This window comes from Balaenoptera physalus (genome assembly GCF_965194825.1).
Source record: "Balaenoptera physalus genome assembly, chromosome: 4".
In the NCBI taxonomy this organism is placed as follows: domain Eukaryota; kingdom Metazoa; phylum Chordata; class Mammalia; order Artiodactyla; family Balaenopteridae; genus Balaenoptera; species Balaenoptera physalus.
The window spans coordinates 80,826,152-80,852,245 of NC_138891.1; the positions used below are offsets into that span (position 1 = coordinate 80,826,152).

Genomic DNA, 26,094 nt, shown 5'->3' on the forward strand with positions numbered 1-26,094 from the left:
AGGCATCAAGGGAAAATTTCAGTGCAGTCAGCACAGTGTGCCTGGAACCACCACTATTCTACCCTCAGACCTTTTGCTGATTTCTGCTCATAGAACCCAGTAGCTTCTCCCCCCATCATGAATTTTCTCCCAGGTGGCAGAAGGTTCCCTTTCCCTGCTAGGTTCACCAGGTACTGCCCTTGCTACATATATTACATTTTATTATATTATATATGACATAAACTGTTACCACAGGTAAAGAGAATGAATTCTGAGAACTCCAAGGACCACTTCATTTAACCATCCCTCAAAGTGTAACTCAGTTTTACCTCCAGTAAGTTTCCATCTGCACCAGAGAGAAATTTCTTCTCCCTCTAAACTTCAAATCCACATTGTCTTTATGAATAATTGGCCTTATGATTAAGGCCTCATATCACCTTAATCACCTTCTGCCTATGAAGCCTCTCATATTATTTTTACTTTATCATCTCACCTAGAGAGCTCCTTCATGCTAGGGAGCCTGTTGTAAACATTTTCTTACCTCCCACTGCTTGTGCACAGTAAATGCTCAAGAAGTATCTGATAAATATTAAATGAGTGATTTGTAATTGTACCCCTCTGCTTCACCCACAACATCTTACCTTGGGATGCAGTAGGATTACGTTAAGTGAAGGCATCTTTAGATGCATGAGAAGATGGTTTTTTAATGTATCTGTGTGTGCTCTTGTTCATAGTCAGTGCAGGGGTAAAGGGTAGGGAACTATCCTCTTCAGAACGGACCCAAAGGAGCCCATTAAATTTTTTTCTCTTGGGAATTTTGGGCTGAGAGACAGAGCCTGGCAGTCTCTGGAACTGCACACAGCGGCACTCCAGAAACTATCCAAACCCTTGTTGATACTCCTGAAACTGCTCTGCTTTCTACCCTTCCAACTACTCGGAGATGCCCTCATATCCTTCTAAAAAGTTCTTTTGCTTAAACCAGCTAGAGGTGGTTTCTTTTCTTTTCTGTTAGCAAAACCTGATGTAACAGCAGAATAAGGTGGCACATTGACAACATCACACAGATGATACTCCCCAAATAAAGGAAAATCATTACTTGTGTTATCCAAGTATCCTACTTCACTCAAATAAATTCAGTTATTTTCTTTCCTTGAAGAAAAGTGTGGCTTCTAGCTCTCTGAGGAAGAAAGGGTAAGTTTGAGACCCAGATAGTATTAACAACAAACAACAACTTCAAAAGTTATGGAGATAAAGATTATTTTCAAAACCATACATTTTACATATCATTACACACCATCTTCATACCATCTACACAGAGGTAAACAAATAACTGTAAAATCTGAATAACATTTGCTGTACTTAAATACAAAGATGTTCTTATTAACTCTTCAAAGGGCAGGTGAGAATTTGCATTGATCCAATTCTTACAGTCTTGTCCAGTCCCCCTTGAAGTCAACAGCTGGGCAGTCTGTAAATAGGATTTAGTTAAGCCTGCTGTCCCCATCCATCCATCCATCCATCCATCCATCCATCCATCCATCCATCCATCCATCCTTCCAACATTCTTCTGTGCATCGTGCTGTGTGAGACACTGTGCTGGATAATGGAGAAATCAGGTAAGTAAAAAATGATTCCCACCCATGAAGAAGCTCACAGAACAGTAGGAGAAACAGTCAAATAACTACAGTGCAATGTGATACCATATAATACAGGCATGAGCAAAGTATTATGATAGCCTCTAACTGCCTAGAGGAATGAAAACAAGGATTCTGAAAGAAGATGATGCTTGAGCTGAATCTTGAAGCAAAGTAGGAAACACTCCCAGGGAAATGCACCTTCAGCTCCTAATCCAAAGGACAGAAAATTTTGCTCCTAGTTTAGTGAGAAGAAAATTAAAACAGAATAATGTCTACCAGGGCCTCCTATTGATAAGGCAAAACCACAGTACAACTCAGAAATCTGGACTGCTTATCGCCAGACTTATAGCACCTAAGGACACAGTCCTCATGAGTTTTTAATACTCAAAAAAAATACAACTTTAAACACCTGCCTTATTCTATGCAATGATCTTACCAGAAGGTCCTCTAAGAAGGTCCGTAGGCTTACGATTTTGTGAAAGGAGTTTAAAAGGCCAAACACGTTTCACAAGTGGAATAAAGTTCCTGATTTTATATAACTGAATCTCACATTTACTAATTTTGAAACCAGTTAATACCAAATAGTTCTTAAAAGGCAAAGGAAAAGAGTTGATTTCTCTGTGGAAAGTTTGGGCCTAAGGGACAAGGATGGTTCTGTGTCATCGGACTATATGGGTTTTTTTGTTTGTTTCTTTTTGTTTTATAAATTTATTTTATTGATTTTTTTTGGCTGCATTGGGTCTTCATTGCTGCTCACGGGCTTCCTCTATTGTGGCGAGCGGGGGCTACTCTTCATTGCGGTGCACAGGCTTCTCATTGTGGTGGCTTCTCTTGTTGTGGAGCACAGGCTCTAGGTGCGCGGGCTTCAGTAGCTGTGGCACACGGGCTCAGTAGCTGTGGCTCACGGGCTGTAGAGCGTGGGCTCAGCAGTTGTGGCGCACGGGCTTAGTTACTCCGCAGCATGTGGGATCTTCCTGGACCAGGGCTTGAACCCGTGTCCCCTGCATTGGCAGGCGGATTCTTTTTTTAATTTAATTTTATTTATTTATTTATTTTATTTATGGCTGTGTTGGGTCTTCGTTTCTGTGCGAGGGCTTTCTCTAGTTGTGGCAAGCGGGGGCCACTCTTCATCGTGGTGCGTGGGCCTCTCACTATCGTGGCCTCTCTTGTTGCGGAGCACAGGCTCCAAACGCGCAGGCTCAGTAATTGTGGCTCACGGGCCCAGCTGCTCCGCGGCATGTGGGATCTTCCCAGACCAGGGCTCAAACCCGTGTCCCCCGCATTAGCAGGCAGATTCTTAATCACCGTGCCACCAGGGAAGCCCCAGCAGGCGGATTCTTAACCACTGTGCCACCAGGGATGGACTATATGGGTTTTAATCTAAAATTTTTTATTCATTTTCAACTATGTTAGGGAGAACAGCCTGAGAGATTAAACTACTATCCAAGTGTCTTTTTCAAAAAGGGAAAAGGAAGCACTCCAACATGGATGTGCACTATAACAAACATCTCCTATATAAGTAAGTGCTAAAGTTGAATGCTCTAAACTCCCAACTTAACACCATTTCACACATGAAGACTCCTTGAGATCCCTGCAAGCATGGACTACTGCCAACTCAAGGAGGAAAAACATTAAGGGCGTGTGAAGAATGAGGAAGAGATGCTGGTTTATGCACAATTCCTCTAAAAAGTAAGGACCATTTCCTAAATTTATTAAGAGGTTTTTATCTCTTTTTTTTGAAAGAGAGCATAAAGAAGGGTGTGAAGTTACAAAAAGGGAACTTGAAATCCAATTGCAAAAATTGCTCATGCAATTGGCCCCCTTCTACGTGGCTTTTTAGAAATCTCCTGAGTACCAAAGAGTTTAGGCTTTTACAGAAGAGAGCTCCTACATCATGGCATGGCACACTACTGCTTCCTTAGACCTTTTAGGAAATAATCCCCAAGTATTTTTCACAAACCCTAAAGGGCTTTCTACATTAAAACACAGCGACAGAAATCAAGTGTAGAATAACTGCAGAGCTGTGGTGATGGGTTGTACTAGTTCCAAATGATTGACTTTCTACTCCAAACAATGAGACAAAGGGCATCACCCCGTGGGCACAGTCGGTTCCAAAGTGAGGGACATACACATGTGGATGATCTGAGGCACAAGCTGTGATTGGTCCTAAGAAAATGAAAGGCGGAATCGGGTTCAAAACCCACATCTCATGATTTCTGGTCCTTATTCAGCCAAAGCGTTGAGCTGCTTCATATCTATATTAAACACATTTTGGATCTTTCTCGAAAGTTGCTCTTGGTGCAGCATGATAAGGAAAACCAGATATTTGGCTTGGTAATAGTATCCAACGTATAGGTGTCACACTCACAGTGAGCTTCTCACCACAGGATGTCTGAGATCTGCTGCCATAGAGAGGACTATGGCTCGATGATGACTACTAGAGTTCAGTTTTCAAAATTTTGGGAATAATCTGATCATAGCCTTTCCTTCTTGTTACATTATAGGACAGGAATTTAGAGTATTCAGTCAACAGGTTCTCCCAGTAACAGGTGATGTCATCCATCTGCAAGTGGTTCAGAATAAACTGGCTTCCCCTAGAGACAAGATTAACAAGAATATTTAAAGCACACCATTGAATAATACTAGTAGCTTACATTTGAGTGTTTACCTGTGCCAAGCACTGTTCAGAGTACTTTATATAAATTAACTCTGATCTTCAGAACCAACTCTATAGCCATCATATCCACACACACGCATTTGGAATTAGACATGATTTTTTTTTTCTTAAAAACAAATATGTAAACAGCCTATCCTCAGAAACAGTACTTGAATGACTTCAAAGATTTCAGTCTAACTCTACAAAGGATGGGCTTGGGACATATGTGAATGTGTGTTTTCCCCCAAGACAGCTTTGATTCTGATCATCTCTGTATAATGAGGTTGAAATTCAGGTATCACCATGGTAACAGCATTCTTATGACATTAGCTCAGGCAAAATGGGGATGATAAAGTAAAGTGGAAAAAGAAAAATGAACAGAACTTACCTTTCAGCAATTTCTTGAGCTACATCATCATTTGCTTTTACAAACTGCAACAGCTCCCTAAAATGGAAAGAATTATTAGGCTCTGAAATACAGACCAAGCTCATTAGTACTAAGTCAGAGAGATCATAGATTGAGGTCTATCGTTAATCTCTAGATATGTGGATGGTGAATTATGTCTTTTTTAAAGCAAAGATATCAGGTCCTCACAGGAACAAAATAACAACAACAACAGCAGCAACAAATATCTCACACATAGGCGAAAGGCAATCTCTTGTAGTTCCGGAACATATTTGGAAAAATAGAGAAATGTTCAATGATACACATCAAAAATCAATAGTAAAGAAAAAAATTCCCCTCCTGTTTCTTGCTCTGGCCCCCAGAAGAGGGCACTGAGCTTACATTTCTGGCCCTTCTCCATTCCTCATCCTAGCCCCTCCCATCATGAGAGGAAATTTGCCTCAGTTTCACTGAGGTCAATTTTCATGCTGTATCTGAAAGTCCTTTTGACAATATAACACAACTGAATACCCATATCTCTAGTCTTTGAGAGATTAGAGCTTTTTCACTGCATACTGTCTGAATGTTACATTTTGAATCAGCATTAGAGAACTTTAAAAAATTAAATCCCACTCAGCCTAGTTGGATAATAATGCAATACTATCTTTGAGAACCAAATAAGAAAAAAAAAAAAGCTTTCAATGGAAAAAGTCATCAGGAGTAAATGTCTTAAATGGCTGGGGACTTGGAGGCAGATTGCGGGAGTCATCGGAAACTCTGCTTGGGGGAGAGCTGCTTACTGAACGTCGGAGAGATCTGTTTTGACTGGGATATAGTGAACCCATGGCTTCAGCTGTGGATAGAAGAATTCCAGCCACTCGTCACCGACATGGAAAACAAGTGAACCACAAAGAAAGAGGTGTTTTAACCGGAAACTTGCAGCTACACCCCGAAAATTAAACAGATACCTGGAAAAGAAAGAGCAAAATATACTTGAAGCTATATGCCTACTTGCACAAATATGACCTTTTTTTCTTACTCCTTCTTCCCCTTCTTTCCTTTTATTACCCCCTCTCCTTTCTTTTTCCATTTTCAGTCTTCAAGGACACATCAGCATGTCCCTGTGAAGTTTCTATAAACTCCTTGTTGTTCCAGGGGTTAGAGGTTGTTCCTGGGAATATCAGGGTGAGGGGGAAAAGAGGGATACTTTCTCCAGGGAGAGACAGATAGGGCCAGCAGCTGGGTGCTGGGTACAGCGGATACAAGGCTCAGATGGAAACAGTACCTCACCCTTTGCTACAAGTTTTTCTAGGCCTAAAGTCTGGAACTCATCATGGCCTCCCAAAGCCTTGTTTTTCCCATAGGGTACCCTACCTGGTCAAAGGCATGCCCTGTTCCCTATTCCCTCTTATGAAATCTGGAGAAGACACCAGGCATACCTAATCAGTCTTCAACGAAATGCCCCCTGGAAAAAAGCTAACTTAGAAAAGAACTTTCTTTTCAGCATTTCTCATGCATGTACCCCTGTCTCCAACCAGAGCTGCTTCTACCCTACAGTTCCCACTGTGCAGTATAATCAGCATTCATCTGTCTGAATCCCCCCACTGCCCTCCTCCTGACCTGGTTTTACCGGTGCATATAATCCTTAGTCCTGGCATTTAAATATAATACATTAGTTACATATGCTTTATTCATGTGGGACCGTAAATTGTTTTTAATAACCTAATAAATACTTGATCTAACTTCAGCTCTTGGCTGGGCAGGGTGTGGAGAGAAGGAATCCCATCCCTTTGATTATAAGCACGCAAGCTCTTTGGAAGCAGGGACCACATTTCATGTCTCCACAGTTCCCACAGAACCTAGTTCAGAGCCTTGTGCACAGCAGACTCTGAGAAAATAATAGCTAAGTGAATTAATGTGACTTTCACAAACCCCGGCTGGACCCTAGTATTAAAACTCTCACCCAAAGTGAAGCTATTCCAAAAGCAATAGGGAAACTAGGAGAGTCAGGAGTTCTGGAAGTCTTACTTGTATTTGCAGTGATCCACAAGATGGACATCCTTAGCAGCTGGCTTTCCCAAGGTATCCTTTCAGTGAAAAGGAAGTTATTAATACTAGGAGTAGGAGCATTTATTGAAGACCACTGTGCAGTAAGCATTGCTAAACATTTCATCAACATGACCTCATTTAAGTCTTATAATAAACAGACTCAGGAGGCATGATTATCCCACTTTATAGATGAAGCAGCCAAGGCTTTGAGAAGTTGGGAGGCTTGCTCAGGGTCGCATGGCCCTAAGTAGAAGAGCTCGGGTTTCAAACTGGTTCTGTCTGATTCTAGAGTTTAAGCTCCCCTGGAACCATGTGAATTCCCTGAACTCAGAGGTCATGGCCTGCAGCACATTTCACTCTGTGTAAATCATACTGCACAGGAGGTTACAAATGGTGGCTGATGGGCTTAGCGGTGTAGCCCACACACAAATTTTGTTGAGCTCACAAAGTACTTAAAAATAAATATTCTAACCACTGCCAACATTTATAGGTGGTAGGATATTTCTTAACAAAAACCCAGATTTCCAACTTTTCTTGGGGAAAAAAAAGGAAGATTTGGTAAAGCGAGCTCCTATTCCCCTGGGCAGCAATGACCAGACCTTCAGCACTCTCTTCTGCTCACTACTGCAGCCCCTGGGGGTATCGGAGTTTGAGACCCCCATCTGTATTCCAGCCACCTTAGCAGAGGGTAAACTTGATGAGGGGAACAAGTCTTGTTTGCTTTTGCAGCCTCCCATAGTAGATGCTGGGCTGAATGGCTACATTTTTCATATTTTTATTTTTTAACAAAGTTTCTTATACCGCATTTGCTCCTGTTTGAATTAAGCAGTCACATAATAAATACATGCAGCTTTACTTAGAATTTCTTAGTTTTTACTTAGTTTTTCTGACAAGAAGTTTAAACATTTTTCTCATATCATCCTCATATGGTATATGGAAATTTCAGATGAGGACATTTAGGGCTTAAAGTTCTTTGAATAAGGCAAGAAAGAGTTAAGAGGATAGAGATGGACTTCAAACCAAAGAAGCCAGTCATTGCTTTCACCTTAGAATCACTTGGGGAGTTTTAAACAAATGAAGATGCCTATATGCCATTTCCAGAGATTCTGATTCATTCTATTCATTTTTAAGTTCTCTGGTTGGATTGTATAGTCAGGGTTGAGAACCACTGGTTTAAACCAGGGGTTGGCAAACATACAGCCCACAGGCCAGATCCAGCCCACTGCTTATTTTTGTACACAACCCATAAACTAAGATTATTTTTACCTTGCAAATGGTTAGAAAAAAATCCAAAAGAGAATATTTTATGACACAGGAAAATTACATGAAATTCAAATTTCAGTGCCATAAATAAAGTTTCGTTGGAACACAGCCATGCTCATTCGTTTACATATTGTCTACGGCTGTTTTCACACTGCAATGGCAGAGCTGAGTAACTACAACCCAGACTCTAGAATCTGCAAAGCCTAAAACATTTACCATCTGGTCCTTTACATAAAAAGTTTGTGACCTCTGTTTAAACCTTCAAAATTGTATAAAATACAAGTCATAATATGGGCCAGAAAAGCAATGTGAGTTTGAAAAAGAATAATTTCCATATATGCTAATTTTAGTCCATGGAACTTTCTCTATATTCATCCCACCACTGAGAGGAAACCTAATCTGAAATTCTACCCAGGTGGCAATGTTCTTTGAGTGAGAATGTTCACTGCTGTAGTTCTAGTCAGATGATTGGTGATTACTTTCATAGATTTCCAGGCCTGGTTTTTGGTGTATTCTGCATCAACAAGTTTTGGACTTTTCCGAGATAGAAGAATGAGAGGATCTCGTTCTGGACTTGTCCTATAAAAGAAACACATGACATAAAACTATGTGTCCTACACCATAATACTGTTCCCAATCTCTGAAAGGTAAGCAGTAATCGGACCCAATGAAAACACTATACACACAGATGGACAATTCATTGGTTACTTTAATAGAAGAGGAGGGGGATACTAGATCCTACAGCAACTAGGAGGTCCTGGGCTGTTCTCCACTTTACCCTTCAGGGAAGGGGAGTATTTGGCCCTTCTTTGCTTGCATTCTAGTCTTTAGGATTATGTTGTTCTGGGCACTATAGCCACATCCCAGGGAATTATTTCCCCTTTAGAAGATTCATGTAACCTCTAATCACTGGTACTCATAGCTGTGTGACTAGGTAATCACCACTCACCAAAATAGCTACGTGACCTTTGTGGGGTGTGCTCTGTAAAATCCAGTATAATATTTAAATTAAAAAGAAAACTGAAGGGCTCAAACACCTGAAAACTGCATGTAGAAAAAGTCCTAGTTATGGTCCTAGTAGCAGATGGTCTTGACATTTGAGGGGTCATGGACCCCCTGAGAATCTGATGAGAACTGTGGACCCCCTCTCTAGAAAAATGCACATATCCCCATATAATTTCAAGGAATGCCTAAAACCCCTGAAGTCCACACATAGGTCCCAAGTTAAGAATCTGTGATCTGAAGATCTGAGAGCCAGAGAGGTTGATAAGGAAGCGTAAGCAGTTGTTGTTGGGCCGAAGTCCACTGCGAGTGAAGAGAGGCTGTGACCTCGGACAAGGATGCTCTGAGAAAACTGCAAAACTCTCTCCCTTCACATTCTCTTCTGTATTCATCTGTCCAACAGATACTCATTCTGCATCTATGTGGTGGGTACTGTTCTTAGCACCGGGGATATGGAGCTGAACAACATGGACAGGGTCCTTCCCCAACCTTTTCTCTTTCCCTCTTCCTCCCTTCCTTCCCTGCTTCCCTCTCCATTTTCACCAGTCTCAGTCTGCGCTTCCACCACTATTTGGCAACCACATGGTCTGATGAAAAAGGCAGTCAGAAGAGCTGGTGATGGTTCCCGCTCTGCCATTAAGTGGCAGAGTGACTGTGGGCACGATCATAAGCTATTCCTAGGAAACTGTAATCTCTCAGGCAAGAGGACAACTCATTGTTCTGTTCAGCATTATATATAGTCAAAGCCCATCACACTCGTGGCACTTTGTAAATGTCTGTTGAATGACTGGACAGATGAACTTTACTTCTTTGGATTTCAGTTCAACTTAGAGTGATTTGGGCAAATAATTTGAGTTCTTCTCTAGTCTAAAATTCTGTGATTCTATGTTTATTTCTTAGTTATCTTAGCTTTCTCTTTAAACTAGGGTTCCTCACACCCTCAAAATTACTTATATTTTGCACATTAACTGGAAGGATATTTTTGTAAAACGTCGGAAAGTATAATCACCTTGATCCTCGGAAATACGCTGTGGAATTTTTCTTTTTCCATGGCCACTGTGCTGCTGACCTAAAAATAGATTTCATTAGTTTCTATGTTTCTTCCTTAACTATATAAGGATGTCTTTGAACCACTTCTGAAGATTAGTTGAGATCTTTACATTTTTAAATCAGTCTGATCCAGGCTACTCAAAAGGAAAAGCTCGAAATAACATTATGTTCCCTTTTGTTATTACTTCATTCCTATGGAGATGCTAGCAAGCAATATCTGCAAATCTACGGTTTGGTAAATAAGTTAACAACATTGAAAGACAAGTTCCCCAAACTAAGTGACATGTTTAGGGCTATTTAATTCAGTACAATGAGGATTTCTTCCCCACTTCAATTAGAGTCTATTGATAAAATTAACAGGCAAAGACAACTGCAGAAAATATCAGAAATTGAATTAGGGGCAAGGAAACAAATCACTTCCTGACTTCATGTTTTAGATGCATAGGAGTTATCATCAGATTTAGTCTGATTTTGCAAAGCACCTGGTATCCCCAAAACTGTACTTAGTGCTCCATAAAGACAAAGTCCCTGAAACTCAGGTCTCAGTGCCCATTACCACAGCCAGCCTTCCTTGCGGAAACTGCTAATCCACAGATGCGTCATTCTTAACTTACTTTGTAAGGAACCCTTCACAGAAGTTTGTGTAGCGGCTTCCTCTGAAAAAGGAGGGGCTTGGACTGAACTGGAGTTAATGAGGGATTGGTGAGCTACTTGCTGTAATGGGGAGACTTAGGGCATAAACTTTTCAGGCAGAGATACTTTTCAGATTCAAATAGTGTCCCATTACCCATTTTCTCTCAGGTGAGACGACGGCTCCCTATTTTCCTGGCTTATCTTCTATCCTTTCTTGCTGGATCATCTTTACCTGATTCTCCAGTCCAACTATTTCTCTGTCTCATATTCCCTCCCACCAAAATATAAACACTATAGCAATGGGGTTTTTTGTTTTACGATTTTTTCTGTTTTTTTTATTTTTAATGAAAAAAATAGTATATACTCATTATATAAAATTCTAGTAGTAAAAAAAATTCATCTGGAATCTCCCCACCCACAGATAGCTACTTTTAACAATTTAACGTTTCAGTGAAGAACTTCCTTCCAATCATCTCTCCACATCAGTGGTTCTCAGTTGGGGGTGATTTTGTCCCTCTGCCCAAGGGGATATTTGGCCATATATAAAGATATTTTTTGATTGTCACTACTAGGGGATTGCTACTGGCGTCAGTGAGCAAAGGCCAGGGATACTGCTAAACAACCTACAATGCACAGGACAGCCCCCTACAACAAAGAATGATCTAGCCCCAAACATCAAGAGTACCAAGACTGAAAAACCTTGCTCTATATAACAGAGATCATACCATGCATGCTGCTAGCTAACATTCTTATTAGGACATATTATAGATAATAATAAGAGCCAACACCTATATAGCACTTACCATGTTCCAGGCAGTGTTCTAAGTGCTATATAAATATATAAACTCATTCTCATGAGCTTACAAGGTGGGTTTCATTAACCCTACTTTATAGTTGAGGCCCTTGAGAGGTTAAGCAATTTGTCCAGAGTCACACAGCTAATAAGAGCCAGGGTTTGAACCCAGAGTCCCTGTTTTTAAGTCCTATGCTACCTTTACTTTCCATTCATGCACAGTATTCCATTTTATAACCATGTCGTAATTCACTTCATTCCTTATTAGTGGGCTTTCAGGTAGTTTTAAACTTTTTTCTTTAAGAAACAACACTGAAGTGAATGTCCTTGTACACACATCTTTGCATGCTTGTCTAATTATCTTCTTAGGATAAATTCTTGAAGTAACATTGCTGGGTCAAAGGATACACACATTTTACATTTTCATATATACTGCCAAACTACCCAACAAAAAATGTATCAATTTATACTGAAATTTTGAGTATAAATTTCCTTGGTCCCTGGGGAAAGCCGCATACACAGACTTGAACCGAGTATCATCTCTGTTTTTTCTCTCCCTCATTCTTCCTACCCACCTACCCACACCTCAAATGACCCATGTTAGGACCTTTGTCTCCCGGCAGGCACTAACAGTGGCCACCACAACTTGGTGCTGCCCCAGCCCTCTTTTATAACCCCACCCCTCCGCTGACCATAGAGTGAATTCTTTAAATCCACAGGGACACTGAATTCTTCCACAGAGTGAAAAGTAAGTCAATGGGGATAAACTCCCAAAAGTTTATAAAAATAGGAAAATGCCAGGCAGACATCAGTGCAGATAAGCAAGCAGATTACTAAAAGTTTCAAGGTGAGAAATGAAATCATGGGGCTAGAGATTCTGAATGGAGGGCTCTAAAAAATAAAATTGCAATTCTATAACCATGAATAGATTCAATTGAAGAATAAAAGGGGAAGGTATCAGAAGGAAAACAAATTCACTTAAGATTAGATTTTAAAACATATGCTATCTCCCTAAAAATTCCTTATTAGTTTACAAGGGCGGTAACTACACAGTAGAGGAACCTGATAGAACACCTTGACCAGGTGATCAAAATTAACATCTCTAATGAGAGGTGGATGCACACAAAATCACTTATGTAAGTATCTGAGCCAGCAATGCATAAACTGAATCTAATCAGGAGGAAATAGACAAAACCAACCTGAAGAACATTCTATTAAAAATGTTCAGGGTCACTGTATCAAAAATGTTCAGTGGCCTGTATTCTTCAAAATGTCAGAATCACGAAAGACAAAGACAGACTGAAGAGCTACTGCAGATTAAGGATTAAAGAGACGTGAGGACTAAATACAACACATGATGCTGCATTGGTTCCTGTACTGGAGGGGGAATGTGCCTTATGGGACATTATTGGGACAACTAAGTATTAAATTAATATTGTTTTCTGTAATTGACAATTGCAATGTGGTTATAAAAGAGAACACTCTTGCTCTTAGGAAATATGCACAAAAGTATTAAGGGGTACAGGGTCATAAGGTATGCAGCATATTCTCAAATAGTCCAGAAAACAAGAAATTATGCATATATTACACATGCAGCCTACATATCCATCAAAAGACACAATAAATTAAATTACTATCCGATGGAATACCATGCAACTGTTTAAAATAATGAGGTCATTTTATATGTACTGACATGGAAAGATTTCTAAGACACCAATAAGCGGGGAAAAAGTTGCCTAGGTTGGACACATTTATAAATTTTTATGAGCGTGTAAAGGTTTCATATTCAGAAAAAAATTGTTTTTACAATGATTTTAAAAACAAAGTAGATGTACAGCAGGTGGGAAAAGAGCTACAAAAAGACAGAAGAGTGTGAAAAGGGTATTTGCAAGAACCTGAAAAAACAAAAAAAGGATTAGAAAACTAAAGTCAGGAATAACTTGGAGAAAAAAATGTTAAAGACATTTTTACTTTTCCCTCTCTCAAAATTATGCTCAAAATGAAATGCTAAGTAAGAAATGATGGTCTCAATGTCTGGAGAACATAGGAAATATTAACTAGTCAAGTGGAGAGAATAACGCACTTGGAAACCTAGACTTCAGGCCTAAATTGGTTCCTTGACCAAGTCACTTAACCTCTCTGAGCCTGAATTCCCTCCTCCCTGAAATAAGGAGTTGGACAAGAACAATTTCCAGGTCCCGTTCTATGAAGTATAAGACCAAGTTATCTTAAAAAATAACTTCCTAATTATACCTACTGAATAATAAACTTGTTTCTTTACCCAGTGGCTCTAGCTGCCACTGAGGACTGTGGCCTTATATGCTTCTCCAGAGAAGGGACTTTCTCTTCATCTCATTTAAATCTCCAGCCACAGTTAGTATAGGTGATAGATATTTGTGAAAATGAAGTTGAATTAAACTATTGCTTTCCCTACATCTGAGAGAATACCTAGAAAGGCTGTGTTTCTAGAATTTTGCTCATTAGGTACCAATGTTGTTAGAATCATTCATGTAAAATGTAGCTAGGTAAGAAATACCTACAGCTTGATGACCTGGACAATCTAAATTCTGAAATAATGGCAGGATACAGTCAACAGGCCAAGGCAGGTTTCAATTGTGAATCAGAGAGTATTTGGAATAAGCTTGTACTTGAGATAACTATGGGACATTTATGCCCACACCATCCCTGCCTGAAGGACTTAGCTCTTAATTATGAAGTACATTTATGTGTTTCCAAGTAATTTTCTATCCTTCCCCACAGTATGGTCATTCATTTTTTCCTACTTATCAAAGTAACTCACTCTTATTTAGAGAACCTTAACAGTACAGAAAACTTTAAAGAAGAAGAGGCTTCTAGAATCCCTCCCACAGAAGCATTGCTGACACTTTAGGGTAGGTTCTTTTGCTCTTTTTCTATGGATACGTAAATATTTTTATACTCATACAAAATTGCTTATGCTATAGTTTTTTGTCTTTCATTTTTAGCTTAAAAGTTAGTCCTTTTAAACAAAATTAATTTTTTATACTTTACTGTTTACTTCAAGACGACCCACAGAGAGGGATAAATAAAACCTCTCTAAAGGACCTACTTTACCAGGTCTTCTCTGAAGAGGTCCCACCGTCCAAGACCGGTAGGATATATTGGCCAAACAGCGGGTCCTCCTTCCCAAAATGTCCAAGCAGGATACATGATATCATGGTACTCTGATGTCTTCAACAGAAACAGAGAGGTTATTCTAAGTCAGTCTCAGAGCAATAGAAGAAGCAGCAAACTGCATTCATGCCACGGGATCTGGAAAAGGCCTTGCCCCAGTGTTATATTGTCAAAGATATATTTTCCCTAGTCTGCGAAGTCTAGACTCTAGATGCTAAAAGGCAAAAGTGACCATGGGTTAAAATTCATGGGCTGACTGAATCCCAGAATACGAAATCACACTAAAGGTCAACTTTTCCAGTTCCCCAAAGTTCTGTTTTTCTAGAGGACATTCACTGTTGGAGTTTTTAGTTTAAGGAAATAATATACCCAATTCTGAATGATCACATAGCTGTCTCATCTTTTAACTGATACTACACTTGGAGTGTATACTGTCTTACCAGTTCTTAGTTATTTCCTAGATAGGTCTTTTAGGAGCAAGAATTAGGAAATATAGTGCAATGGTTGAGAGTGTGGGCTCTTGAGAAAGATCATCTGACTCCACCTCTTTCCAACTCTAGGCAAGTTACTTAATCTTTCTATGCTTCAGTTTCCTTACCTTTATAACTGGATAAATAATAATATCAATAATATTATCTATCTAATAGGCTTGTTTTGAATATTAAATGAGTTAGTACATGTAAAAAACTTAGAACAGTGTCTGACACAAAGTGAATACTCAATAAGTGTTAGTATTACCTATTACTGTGGCACTGCTGAGCTCACATTGGTTGGTCAATAAATTCTGAGTTATTTTTTGGTTATTTTTCTTTTTTGATCAGGGTCAAAAGTAGTGATGGGCAGAATGGGGGGGAGGGGTGTTATCCCACATCTTTTGAAAAAAGTTTGAAACCATTTGTTCCCTTTACATGGTTACTTCTCTTAAAATTCTGGTCACTGATAAGCCTCTAATTCTACTGTTTCTTCCATTGGCACTACATATGCAATATGCTGTTTGCCTTCTTTCAAATATTTAAAAAATGGTATGTGATTTATCAAGCACCTCAGGCATAACAGCTGCTCAAAAGAAACTGCACATTTATTATAAAGCTGACAGACTAAAATCCCTCCCTTGCAAACTAAGAGTCACTGGTTCAAAAAAAAAAAGGGAGGGAATTAAAGATGAAAGGAAAGTTAGTATACTGATGGTCATACTTATTATCCACAGAAAAAACAGATAAGTAATAAACACAAAGTCCTTACTGACTTACATGGGAGCCTCTATCTGTTCTTCTGAGAGGGCTTCATGAGAAATAACGGGACCAAGCACTTTTGAGAAATGAGGCTAAACCATGGGAAATGCAACACAAATGTGGCCTCAGCCCACTTGCAACACAGGAAATAAACAAGTCTAGAGAGAAAGTAAACTGTGATAAAGAAAAAGTGGGGATAAAAAGTTCCTCTGCTTTGGAGACATCAAATCAGAAATGGAGTTATTTTCTCAAAGTTCAGAGGGTTTTCCTAAACCCACTCTTCTCCCATAGAATCTCCCATCCACTCTTTTCTAGCCTGCCCCCATCCCTGCCCCCAAATGCTTTCATATTTAGTCTCTAGGGAATGAAGGCCCATTCCTGCTAATACACCATGTACAAGAACATGAGCACTAAGATATTCACTGTCCCAAGTTCTCCAAGCCCACAAGTGTGTCCTAGTACTCCTATCTCTCCATAACTAGACCCAAAGATCACCCCCTCACATATCCCTCTTGGGTATTGCAGGCATACCCCCTCACTGCATTGCTTGGGTGAAAACTGTGTGAAGTTATCTAGCACCTTCAGTCTCACTGTTAGCCAGGCTGGGACCCTGGGATACAGTGGCCGGACAGACGATACCTAATACTATGGTTGATACATACATTGTAGAAGCTCAACAAATATTTTTTTTGAATGCAGGTTTTCCCTAACTCCAAGCCCATGAGTTTTCTTGGGCCACTCTCTCCCACGCTCTGTAGGATCTCTGAATCCCACCTCCAATGTCCTAGAGGTTCCTCAGGCCTCTCTCATTCCCTACCCTCCATCCCTAGCCCTATAGACACAAGCAACCTTACTCACATCACTTGTGGGTCCTCAACCCCATCTGCTCAGTCTTATCGTTCAATGACTGTGAAGCTAACAGGGACACAGACCCACTTTTGGACCTCAGGCCTCATCCTCACCATCACCCATCAGACTCTGCCACAGACAGCCATCTCCTGCTTATATGCTAGAGGACCACCCTCCATCCCCTCATATGGCTCTTCCTATACTTACCTTACTGAAGGAGAAGACTGGAATGGCAGGCTCCATCCATTTAGGAACCTGAGGATAATCTCGTACATTGATCACCATCTCCATGTCAGGGAGGCGCCCAATAACTTCCAAAATAAAGTGTTCAACACCACTACACCTGTCAACCAGAAATACCACAACTTCACCAGAGCAGTGCCTGCTCTCGGACAAGGCAGGGTCCCGCTTACACTTTCAAAGCAAGACAAGCCAGTGTTCAGATCATCAGCCTCCTGCAAAGTGTCCTGAGAGCAATGCTCCTGAAGGGACTACTCCACTCTTCCATATGGTGCCAGTTATCTTTTCCAGCTAAGCTGCTCCAGCTTACAATACTTAATAAAATTTTCCGACTAGATCATCCTAAGTTTCAAGGGAGTGTTATTGCTACTCCTACCATTTCCTCTCGTCTCTTCATTCCCAGCATTTCTTTATTTCTCCTACATGGAATCGTTTAATTAGTAAGCAAGATACAAATTTTGATAGGAACTGGAAAAGCTGATTTTCTAATTGTGTCCCTTGGGCTTTGCATCTCACAAAGACATTATTTTTATTTCCACCGTAACTAAGTCTCATAGTTTATGAGGAAGGATAGGAAACCTTTCACTACCTTCACCCTGAATACAGAACACTATCAAAATCAGTTTTGCAAGCCAGAAAGAGTGCCATGTATATAATCACAAAGACTGTAATATTGCTTTCAGAATAGACTTCCTGGGAATTCTCAGAGGATTTCTGGAAAAAAAGTGAGTATACGCTGACAGCTAACTTTTCTGCCCCATCCTTTGGGTCCTGACCAGCACTATACTGGGGGGCAACATTCCAAGGCCTGACCAAAATTTTATGGCAGCATGAAAATGAGTGATTTAAAATATTGATTTATACACAGGGTGATAACTACAAAAAATATCAATAGTTCATAAACATAAGAAAAGATGGTCAACTGTACTACTATAAGGAAATGCCCCCAAAGCCAAACTTATAAAAACAGAGAAAGTGCTTAACAGAGGCTGAGGAATGGGGGGAAAGGACAGATGTTGTTTAAGGGTACAAACGTGCAATGAGCAGTAAATAAGCCCTAGAGATCTAACACACAGTGTACTGACTATAGACAACAAAATGGTATTATAATGACCAAACTTGCTAAGAGACTAGAACTTAATCATTCCCACTACTATAAAAGAGAATAATTATGTAACATGATAGAGGTGCTAATTATCACTACAATAGCAATCATATGAAAATAAATGTATCAGATTAACATGTTATACATCTTAAATTTATACAATGTTATATGTCAAGTATATTTCAATAAAAAAATTAAGTATCACCATGACAAAAGAAAAAATCTAGTGAAGCTAGATGCCAGTTTTCATCAATCAGATTGTCAAAGATCAAAGAGTCTGATAATACATAGTGAGAGTGTGAGGTCTATTCTGAGCACATGATACAAGGCTGGTGAAAGTGTAAACAGGCACAACCTCTTTGGAGGACAATTTGCTTCTATTTATCAAGATTTTAAAAACACATTAATTGGCCAATTAATTTTACTTTTAGGAGTTTAGCCTGAAGATATATTCACATGAGTGTTCAAAGGTCTAAGTTCAAGGATGTTTACAGCATCATTGTTTACATTAGTCAAAAATTAAAGGGGAGGACCTCCCTGGTGGCGCAGCAGTTAAGAATCCACCTGCCAATGCACGGGACACTGGTTCGAGCCCTGGTCCGGGAAGATCCCACATGCCGTGGAGTAACTAAGCCCGTGCACCATGACTACTGAGCCTGAGCTCTAGAGCCTGCGAGCCACAACTACTGAGCCTGCGCACCCCAACTACTGAGGCCAAGCACCACAACTACTGAAGCCCACGTGCTCTAGGGCCTGCGTGTCGCAACCACTGAGCCTGTGTGCTGCAACTACTGAAGCCCGCACACCTAGAGCCTGTGCTCCGCAACAAGAGAAGCCACCGCAGTGAGAAGCCCACGCACCGCAATGAAGAGTAGCCCCCGCTCACTGCAACTAGTGAAAGCCCGTGCACAGCAACGAAGAAGACCCAACACAGTCAAAAAAAAAAAAAAAAATTAAAGGGGAGTGGTGGGGAAAAATTTAAGTGTCCATTGACAGATGACTCAATAAAGAAATCCATACAATGGGTTTTTATGCAGCTAAGAAGAGTTCTCCGTGTACTCCTATGGAACAATTTCAAAATCTACTGTTACAAGGAAAGGAAAAGAAAGTTGCAGAACAGAAGATATAGCATGTTCTAGTTTGTTGATGAATCTAGATAACTGTATATGCAGAGATTATTTCTGGCAGGATGTAAAAGAAACTGGTAATTGTAGTTGTCTCTTGAGAGGAGGACTCAGGGACTAGTGGTCTGGTGGAGGGGGGTGTAAGGTGGTAGAGAAACTTCCTTTTCATTGTACATACTTTTGAGTTATCCAAATATTTTACCATGTGCATGTAACACTCCTTTTTTTTCTTTTCTTTTGAACACTTTACTGGAAATATGAGCAAATGCAATAAAGCAAGAATATTAAAGATATATAATGGGAAGAGAAAATTTTAAACTGACTTTATTTGTAGATCCATGATCATCTATGTAGAAAATTTTAAGTAATCTAGCCAAAACCTATTACAACTAGTAAATGAATTTAGAAATGTAGCATATTTTATTTACTAACAATGGTCACAGAGAAAATGAAATTAATAAAGTACTATTTACAATAACATCAAAAATATGTAATACCCTGTGATTATTTTGACAAGAGACATTCAAGACCTACATACTAAAATCTATGAAACAATGGAGAGAGTAATTAAAGATGTAAGTAAATGGAAAGATACACCCTATTCATATATCCAAAGACCCAATATTAATTTTTTTTACTGAAGTATAGTTGATTTACAATGCTGTGCCAATCTCTACTGTGCAGCAGCAAAGTGACTCAGTTACACACATATATAAACTGTTTTAATATTCTTTTCCATTATGGTTTATCACAGGATATTGAATACAGTTCCCTGTGCTATACAGTAGGACCTTGTTGTTTATCCATGTAACACTCCTTTGATACTGAAAAAAATTACTCGTTAAAAAGTTTTTAAAAAAATGTATTACTGCAGTACATTTACATGTAACAGCTGAAACATTTATTTTCTTTCCCATTCAGCTTTTAAAATAGCATTCTCTCACATACTGTACAATTCTATTTATATAAAACTCTAGGAAATAATCTATAATGAGAGGAAGTAGATCAGTGGATGCTTGAGGACAGGGGTGGGAGGAAGGCATGGCGGGGAAAGGGGGAGAGAGGGATTGCAAAGAGGCACAAGGCAACTTTTGGTAGTGAGAGATATGTTATTTTGGTTATATATATATACTTATCAAATTGTACACTTTAAATATGTGCAGTTTATGTCAACCATACTTCACTAAAGCTATTATTTAAATAATACCATTATTCTCTACCTTTGAAATGATGTGACTCCAGTGGTTTTTTTTTTTGTTTGTTTATTTCTGGTTTTTTTTTTTTTGCCATGCCACATGGCTTGAGGGATCTCAGTTCCCCGACCAGGAATTGAACCCAGGCCTTGGCAGTGAAAGCCCAGAATCCTAACCACTAGGCCACCAGGGAACTCCCTCCAGTGTTAATTAGATGGTGCTCCAGTTCCTCAGCAAAATCTCTCAGCTCATCCTTGAAATGCTGAGTTTACATTTTCTTTTGTTCAGAACTGAATACTTTAACTGTCATAGATATTTCTCAAACTGGGTGAAGTAAAAGTATCTAGACCTAGAAAGATACTACTTTTGGCCAGATGAGAGTCTGAGATATTACACAACTGTGTCCATTTCATTAAGGACACTGGTTCTGAATATTTCATTTTATTTCTCTTTTGTTTAACTCTATTTTCCTTAGTTGTATATGTATTAATAGTTGGAATAGGGAACTTTCAACACATTAGGACCTTTCATTGTCAGTGAAAGGTCCTGTGCTCTCTTAATATTTCTAAGAGCTCATGATTCTGACCGAAAAGCTCTGGGGTCTGGAATAAGAGCCATGTGCCTTTCAGAAACTTTGAGAGTACTACTTAATTTGATCTGGAGATTGTTCAGCTAACTATTAAACATTGGAAAAGCTTTCAAAGCCCAACAATGTCTATATTCATATTTTCTTTCTCATTTGTAGAAATTACAAATTCCTCTATGCTCATAATTTGTAGTTAAAGTCTCTATTATTGTTCCAAGTAATGAAACAAATCTCTATTTAAAATACCTCAGTGATTTTCCCCACTACCACCTTATTTGCCCCTGACACTTGATAACCAAAATTGTGATTACCTCAGACTGTGGGATATTAAATGATCTTAATTTTTTTGTTGTTGTTATTGTTTTTACATATTTTACATTACAGTGAAAATATACTAATTTATAATAAAGTTGTTATTACGAACAAATAATATAAATCCTTATGACAAAATGGATGCATGTTTTTTACAATACTGCTCATTTATTTTACTTGTAATGACATAACATCATTTAGAAAAAAGATCTTAGTAAGGGAATATCCTGCCTTCTGGGTTTTGTACTTTGTAATTTTATAAAGAGTAGAGGTTTTGTGTGGTTTTTTTTTTTAAAAGACTCCTGGGAATTCCCTGGTGGACCAGTGGTTAGGACTCTGTGCTCTCACTGCCGAGGCCCCGGGTTTGATCCCTGGTCAGCCGAGCGACATGGCCGGGAAAAAAAAAAAGACTCCTAAGAGGAAGGTTTATCACTTGTTGTACATAATGCTGCCTAAAGCCAACTTGCAGGCTTAGTCTGTGACCCTCCCTCCTCCCCGCCAGCCCTCAGCCCACTGATATGTAACTTCAGCTCTCACATCTAAAGTCCTGGCCAGTGGAGCCTGCGTAATCTGCAGCACCAGTTATTTCTCTTGCTTTTCCACCACCTTCCTTTGAATACTTGGTATCTAGAATAGTAGTTGGCCCCTGACAGACAATCAGTCAACGCTTCCCCTCCTCCTTCAGCCCAGCTCACTCATGCTGGGTCTCATCAGCCTGTGTCCTGAAGCTACTATAACTGGGGAAGGAGAAAGGGCAGAGTCACAGCCAGCACAATCAGTGATGTGCCCCAGCCTTACAAAGAGAGAGGAGACAGGCTTTGATATAGGAGATAGGAGAAGAGACGTTGGCAAGAAAAATTCCCAGGCAAGCAGAAGAGTTTGTCACTATTTTGTAGTCCTTCTGAAATGTGAGGAAGGGTTTACCTGTAAGTCCCTTTCATTGGACTCTCTATAAGAGTAGTATCAAGTAAGCCCTTATGCAATAAGATCAGAAGATATATGTACCTCACAGCTCTTACCTTGAGGGGAACATGCAGTCATTTTCTCGGTATAATCTGTTGTTAATGACCTGATAGTGGGTCCCTAGCTTCCGTCTGACTACCTCCGCCATCATCTTCCTGGAGATACCTCCTCGGAAAGGGGTCAGATCCTCTTCTATGACACTGGGAAAGAATGGGAATCATCAAGGAAGGCAGAACAAGAGAATCATACCATTCCACCTACTTCCTATCTGTGGGTCTAGGCTTAGTATTAGAGAACACAGTAAGCTACGGGAAAGAATAGAGGGCAGGAATGAGCAACCTCTTTCCTGGAAGCACCTTAGGTGATCTAAAATATCAACAACGACAAAGCCACAAAAAGGAAAAAGTCAATATCTCTTCTACCTCCCTCCATCTGGATTGCCCCTCCTTGGCCTGATGCATATTCCTCCTTCACTACTCATGCCACACCCACGTCCTCCCAGTCACCGCAGTCCCACTGACCTCCCCTTCTCTGAATCCCACAGAAGATATGGTTTACGCCTTACAGCCTGACACTGTTTGAGTCCCATGTTCTAGTCTGTTTGGCCCCTACGACCCTGCATACTCTAGCAGTATGTATGACTGACAGGAGTAACCAGAAATTACACTATTTTGAATCCCCTTTCAAGTTCAGTACATAGCAAGTTTTCAGTTAAGTATCACACACATCAGGTGAATTTTTTGAGGAATCACAGCATAACATAATGAGGAGTTAAAGGACCCTGTTATTTAGCTGATGAGGAATCTGAAACCTAGAGAAGTGAAGTGTCTTGGATCTGGGACTAGAACCCAAGGCTGATTTCAAAGTAATCTTTCTACCATAACACACTCCAGCCCTAATTTGCATACATTAAAGATAACCAACAAGAAACTTATGATTCGATTCATTTAAATGTATGTTCATTCCTTCAACAGTATTTATTGAGTACTTACTGAGAGCCAGCACCAGGAATATGACAGTGAATATAAGACATAGGTCTTGACCTCAAGAAGCTTTCAGTCCAGGGGAGAAAGCAGACAAGTACATGTACTAATTCCCACAAGGAGCTAACAGGCACCTGGGCCTCTCCTCTCCCAGGGTATTTTTATCCCCCAGAAATAAGAAAACCACCTCAAGGACCCTGTCTGCTCTCAAAACATGCTTGGCTCTCTGACCACTGCAACCAAGGTCTCTTGGGGATTTCAGGGAATTTCCTCCTGACAAGATCTAAATTCTTAAAGACACGTCAAAGAAAAGAACTCACCCATGGTAGCAGCTGCAGTTTTGACTTGAACATGGTTCATAAATCTCCAAAGCCCTGTTAATTTGGTCAATAAATACTTTCCATTTTGAACCTTCAAAAAGTGAAGTAAATGAAGGTTAACAAAGTATCCCTGAGCACTCTTATTCACTAGCAGCAGGCAGGCAGAACCAACAGAAGGTCAAAACTTTTAGACACCCTCTTCTCCTCCCACTGGTGGAAATGAACCTCCAGGAAGGATTCATTCTACAGTTCTCCTGCACTCAGATCAAGTCTGCCCCTTTACTCGGGCTGCCAGGTATCCAAGAAATGGGAAAAATTCCACGCTTGACACTCAGAAGGTTATGGATAAACTGGTGACACGGATTCCCAACTTTTACTAATCAAACTGAGCCCCACAAAGAGGATCGATTAAAAGCCCCAGGCATTATTAACCTTCCCTTCATCTCTTCTGGCAATGGACTAAGAACACTACACACACACACACACACACACACACACACGAATTATCCCCCAGTGTGTTAGGGAGGCGCAGGGTAGCCGAGCGTGGGCCATACCCACTGTGGGTAAACAGGGGCATGGCCCTCCCCTCCCCTCTATCACTCAATTCCGGAGGATGGGTTACTCTCCAGGGTCCTGGGCAGGAGAAGCACCGCCAGACACCTAAACGCACTCTCCGCTCCGAGATGCCCCCGTGCCCCCTGCCCAGCTCTGCCCCGCAGCGACCACAGCACAAGCGTGGCGCCGGCCGCAACGGGGAGCGAGGGGCGCGGGAGAGCGCCTCGGGACCGGGCCAGACCCGAGCCCCAGCGGTGGGCTCGGCCCTGTCCGGAGCCCACCTGACTCCTTCTGGCGGCCCGGCACCGGGGGCAGGAGTAGCAACAGCAGCCACAACCGAAGCTGGGAGCGCAACCACCGCTCCATCGCCAGCCCACCCACTGCCGAGTCCCGGCTGCAGCGCGAGCGGGCGGAAGCGCAGCCCCGCACAAAGATGGCCGTGGAGCCGCACCACGTGGGCGGAGGGCCGCCCCGCGCTGAGACTGCCCCGCGCAGCTCTGCCTCCGGATCCTGGTCCCGAGCCCGGCCAGCAGCACAGACAGTGTCCCTGGGAAGACGGCGCGGGGAAGCTGGGCACCCACCGGGCAGCTAACCACAATGCGGTGCGGGCAGGCTGCAGCTGATCTGCTCGTTTGTTTAGAGCCGAGCTATCCACATATCCACATATATAGCCACCTCTCTCCCTCTGTCTCGCGCGCGCTCTCAGGTGAAATCGGATCCCAGGAGAGAATGAATAAATGGCGTCCCCAGGGAAAAATATGGGTAATATTTGTCTCTTACATTCTATAACATCTTGAAAACATCTTATTCTCTGCAGCCAGAAAACTGAAGGCCAGAGAGGGTATGTTTTTCGCCCACAGATTGATAGTTACTGGCACAACCTAGGCTAGTAGTTCTTGCCACAACCTCGAACTGCTTCTTACTAAATAGCATAGATTTGTTGAGCACCTGAATGTGTACAGTACTCTTAGACCCCAAAGGGTTGCATATAGTATATAGCACACATATCTTTGTAATAGCAGTTTATAACAGTTGGGGTGACTCAGGAAAATAAACAGTGGGCAACACTTTGCTGTTCAGTATAGGTATACAGCTATATATGTTATATAAAGGGAAGTGTAAATGAAACGGCTTATTCGTTCTTGCAGTCTTGTCTTTAAACCCCAAGCTCTCTGTGAAGATTTTCTTGGGATTGACACCACCACCCACGGAGCTTAGTACCGTGTCTTGCATGCTGTCTCTGGACTTTGGGCATACTTTTTTTTTTTTTTTAATAAATTTATTTATTTTTGGCTGCGTTGCGTCTTCGTTGCTGCGCGCGGACTTCCTGTAGTTGCCACGAGCTGGGGCTACTCTTCTTGGGGTGCGCAGGCTTCTCACTGGGGTGGCTTCTCTTGTTTCAGAGCATGGGCTCTAGGTGCACAGACTTCATTAGTTGTGGCACACGGGCTCAGTAGTTGTGGCACACAGGCTTAGCTGCTCCGCGGCATGTGGGATCTTCCCGGACCAGAGATCAAACCCTTGTCTCGTGCATTGGCAGGTGGATTCTTAACCACTGTGCCACCAGGGAAGTCCCCTTGGGCATACTTTTAGTGTTATATTTATTGTAATAAATTGTAATTACTGTGTTTTCCTGGTGTCTTGTTTCTTCTACTAGACTGTGAGCTCTTTGGGGTATTCACTTTTGTAACTCCACCATCTACCTAGTCCTTTTCTTAACATAAAATAAGCGCAACATTTGTTGCTGAAGCACGACTTGGCGGCTCGGTCTCCTTTACCTAGGCAGTGACTTGAGCCCAGGTGATGTCTCCCAACCTGCCCCATCTGTAAAAAGGGGGTTGATAACTTGAACACGGTTGTTACTTGGAGTCCATGAGATAACAGGAATGAGCCCTAACATGATTGTCCGCACGTCGTTGGAGCTTGGTGACTGAAGCCCAGGGAGGAAATACGTTGTTTAGTGCTAGCGAGGAAGGCGGTACCGCGAGCCCAGCGGCGAAGGCGAGTTCCACTGCGCAGGTGCACGCAGGAG

At 41.0% G+C, this 26,094-nt stretch overlaps 1 protein-coding gene across 4 annotated transcripts; it reads right to left on the reverse strand.

Moving 5' to 3' along the window:
• Positions 1-1,219: 1,219 nt before the first annotated feature.
• Positions 1,220-26,057, reverse strand: POGLUT1 (protein O-glucosyltransferase 1). 4 transcript variants are annotated; one of them, XR_014263009.1, is made up of 13 exons: positions 24,344-26,057; positions 23,508-23,598; positions 22,261-22,404; positions 16,889-17,024; positions 15,851-15,924; positions 14,541-14,657; positions 9,981-10,040; positions 8,449-8,548; positions 6,686-6,744; positions 5,458-5,625; positions 4,661-4,717; positions 3,985-4,210; positions 1,220-1,575 (listed from the first exon to the last, which is right to left on the reverse strand). XR_014263009.1 is itself a non-coding variant. In XM_082460081.1 (12 exons), the coding sequence occupies exons 1-12, from the start codon at positions 24,426-24,428 to the stop codon at positions 4,054-4,056; spliced, it is 1,248 nt and encodes a 415-aa protein (XP_082316207.1). In that variant the 5' UTR covers positions 24,429-26,057; the 3' UTR covers positions 1,220-4,053. The 4 variants fall into 4 exon arrangements, 3 of the variants coding, with proteins under 3 accessions (XP_082316207.1, XP_082316208.1, XP_082316209.1); XM_082460081.1 differs by having other exon boundaries at positions 1,220-4,210; XM_082460082.1 differs by lacking the exon at positions 15,851-15,924 and having other exon boundaries at positions 1,220-4,210; positions 14,536-14,657; positions 24,344-24,522.
• Positions 26,058-26,094: the final 37 nt, after the last annotated feature.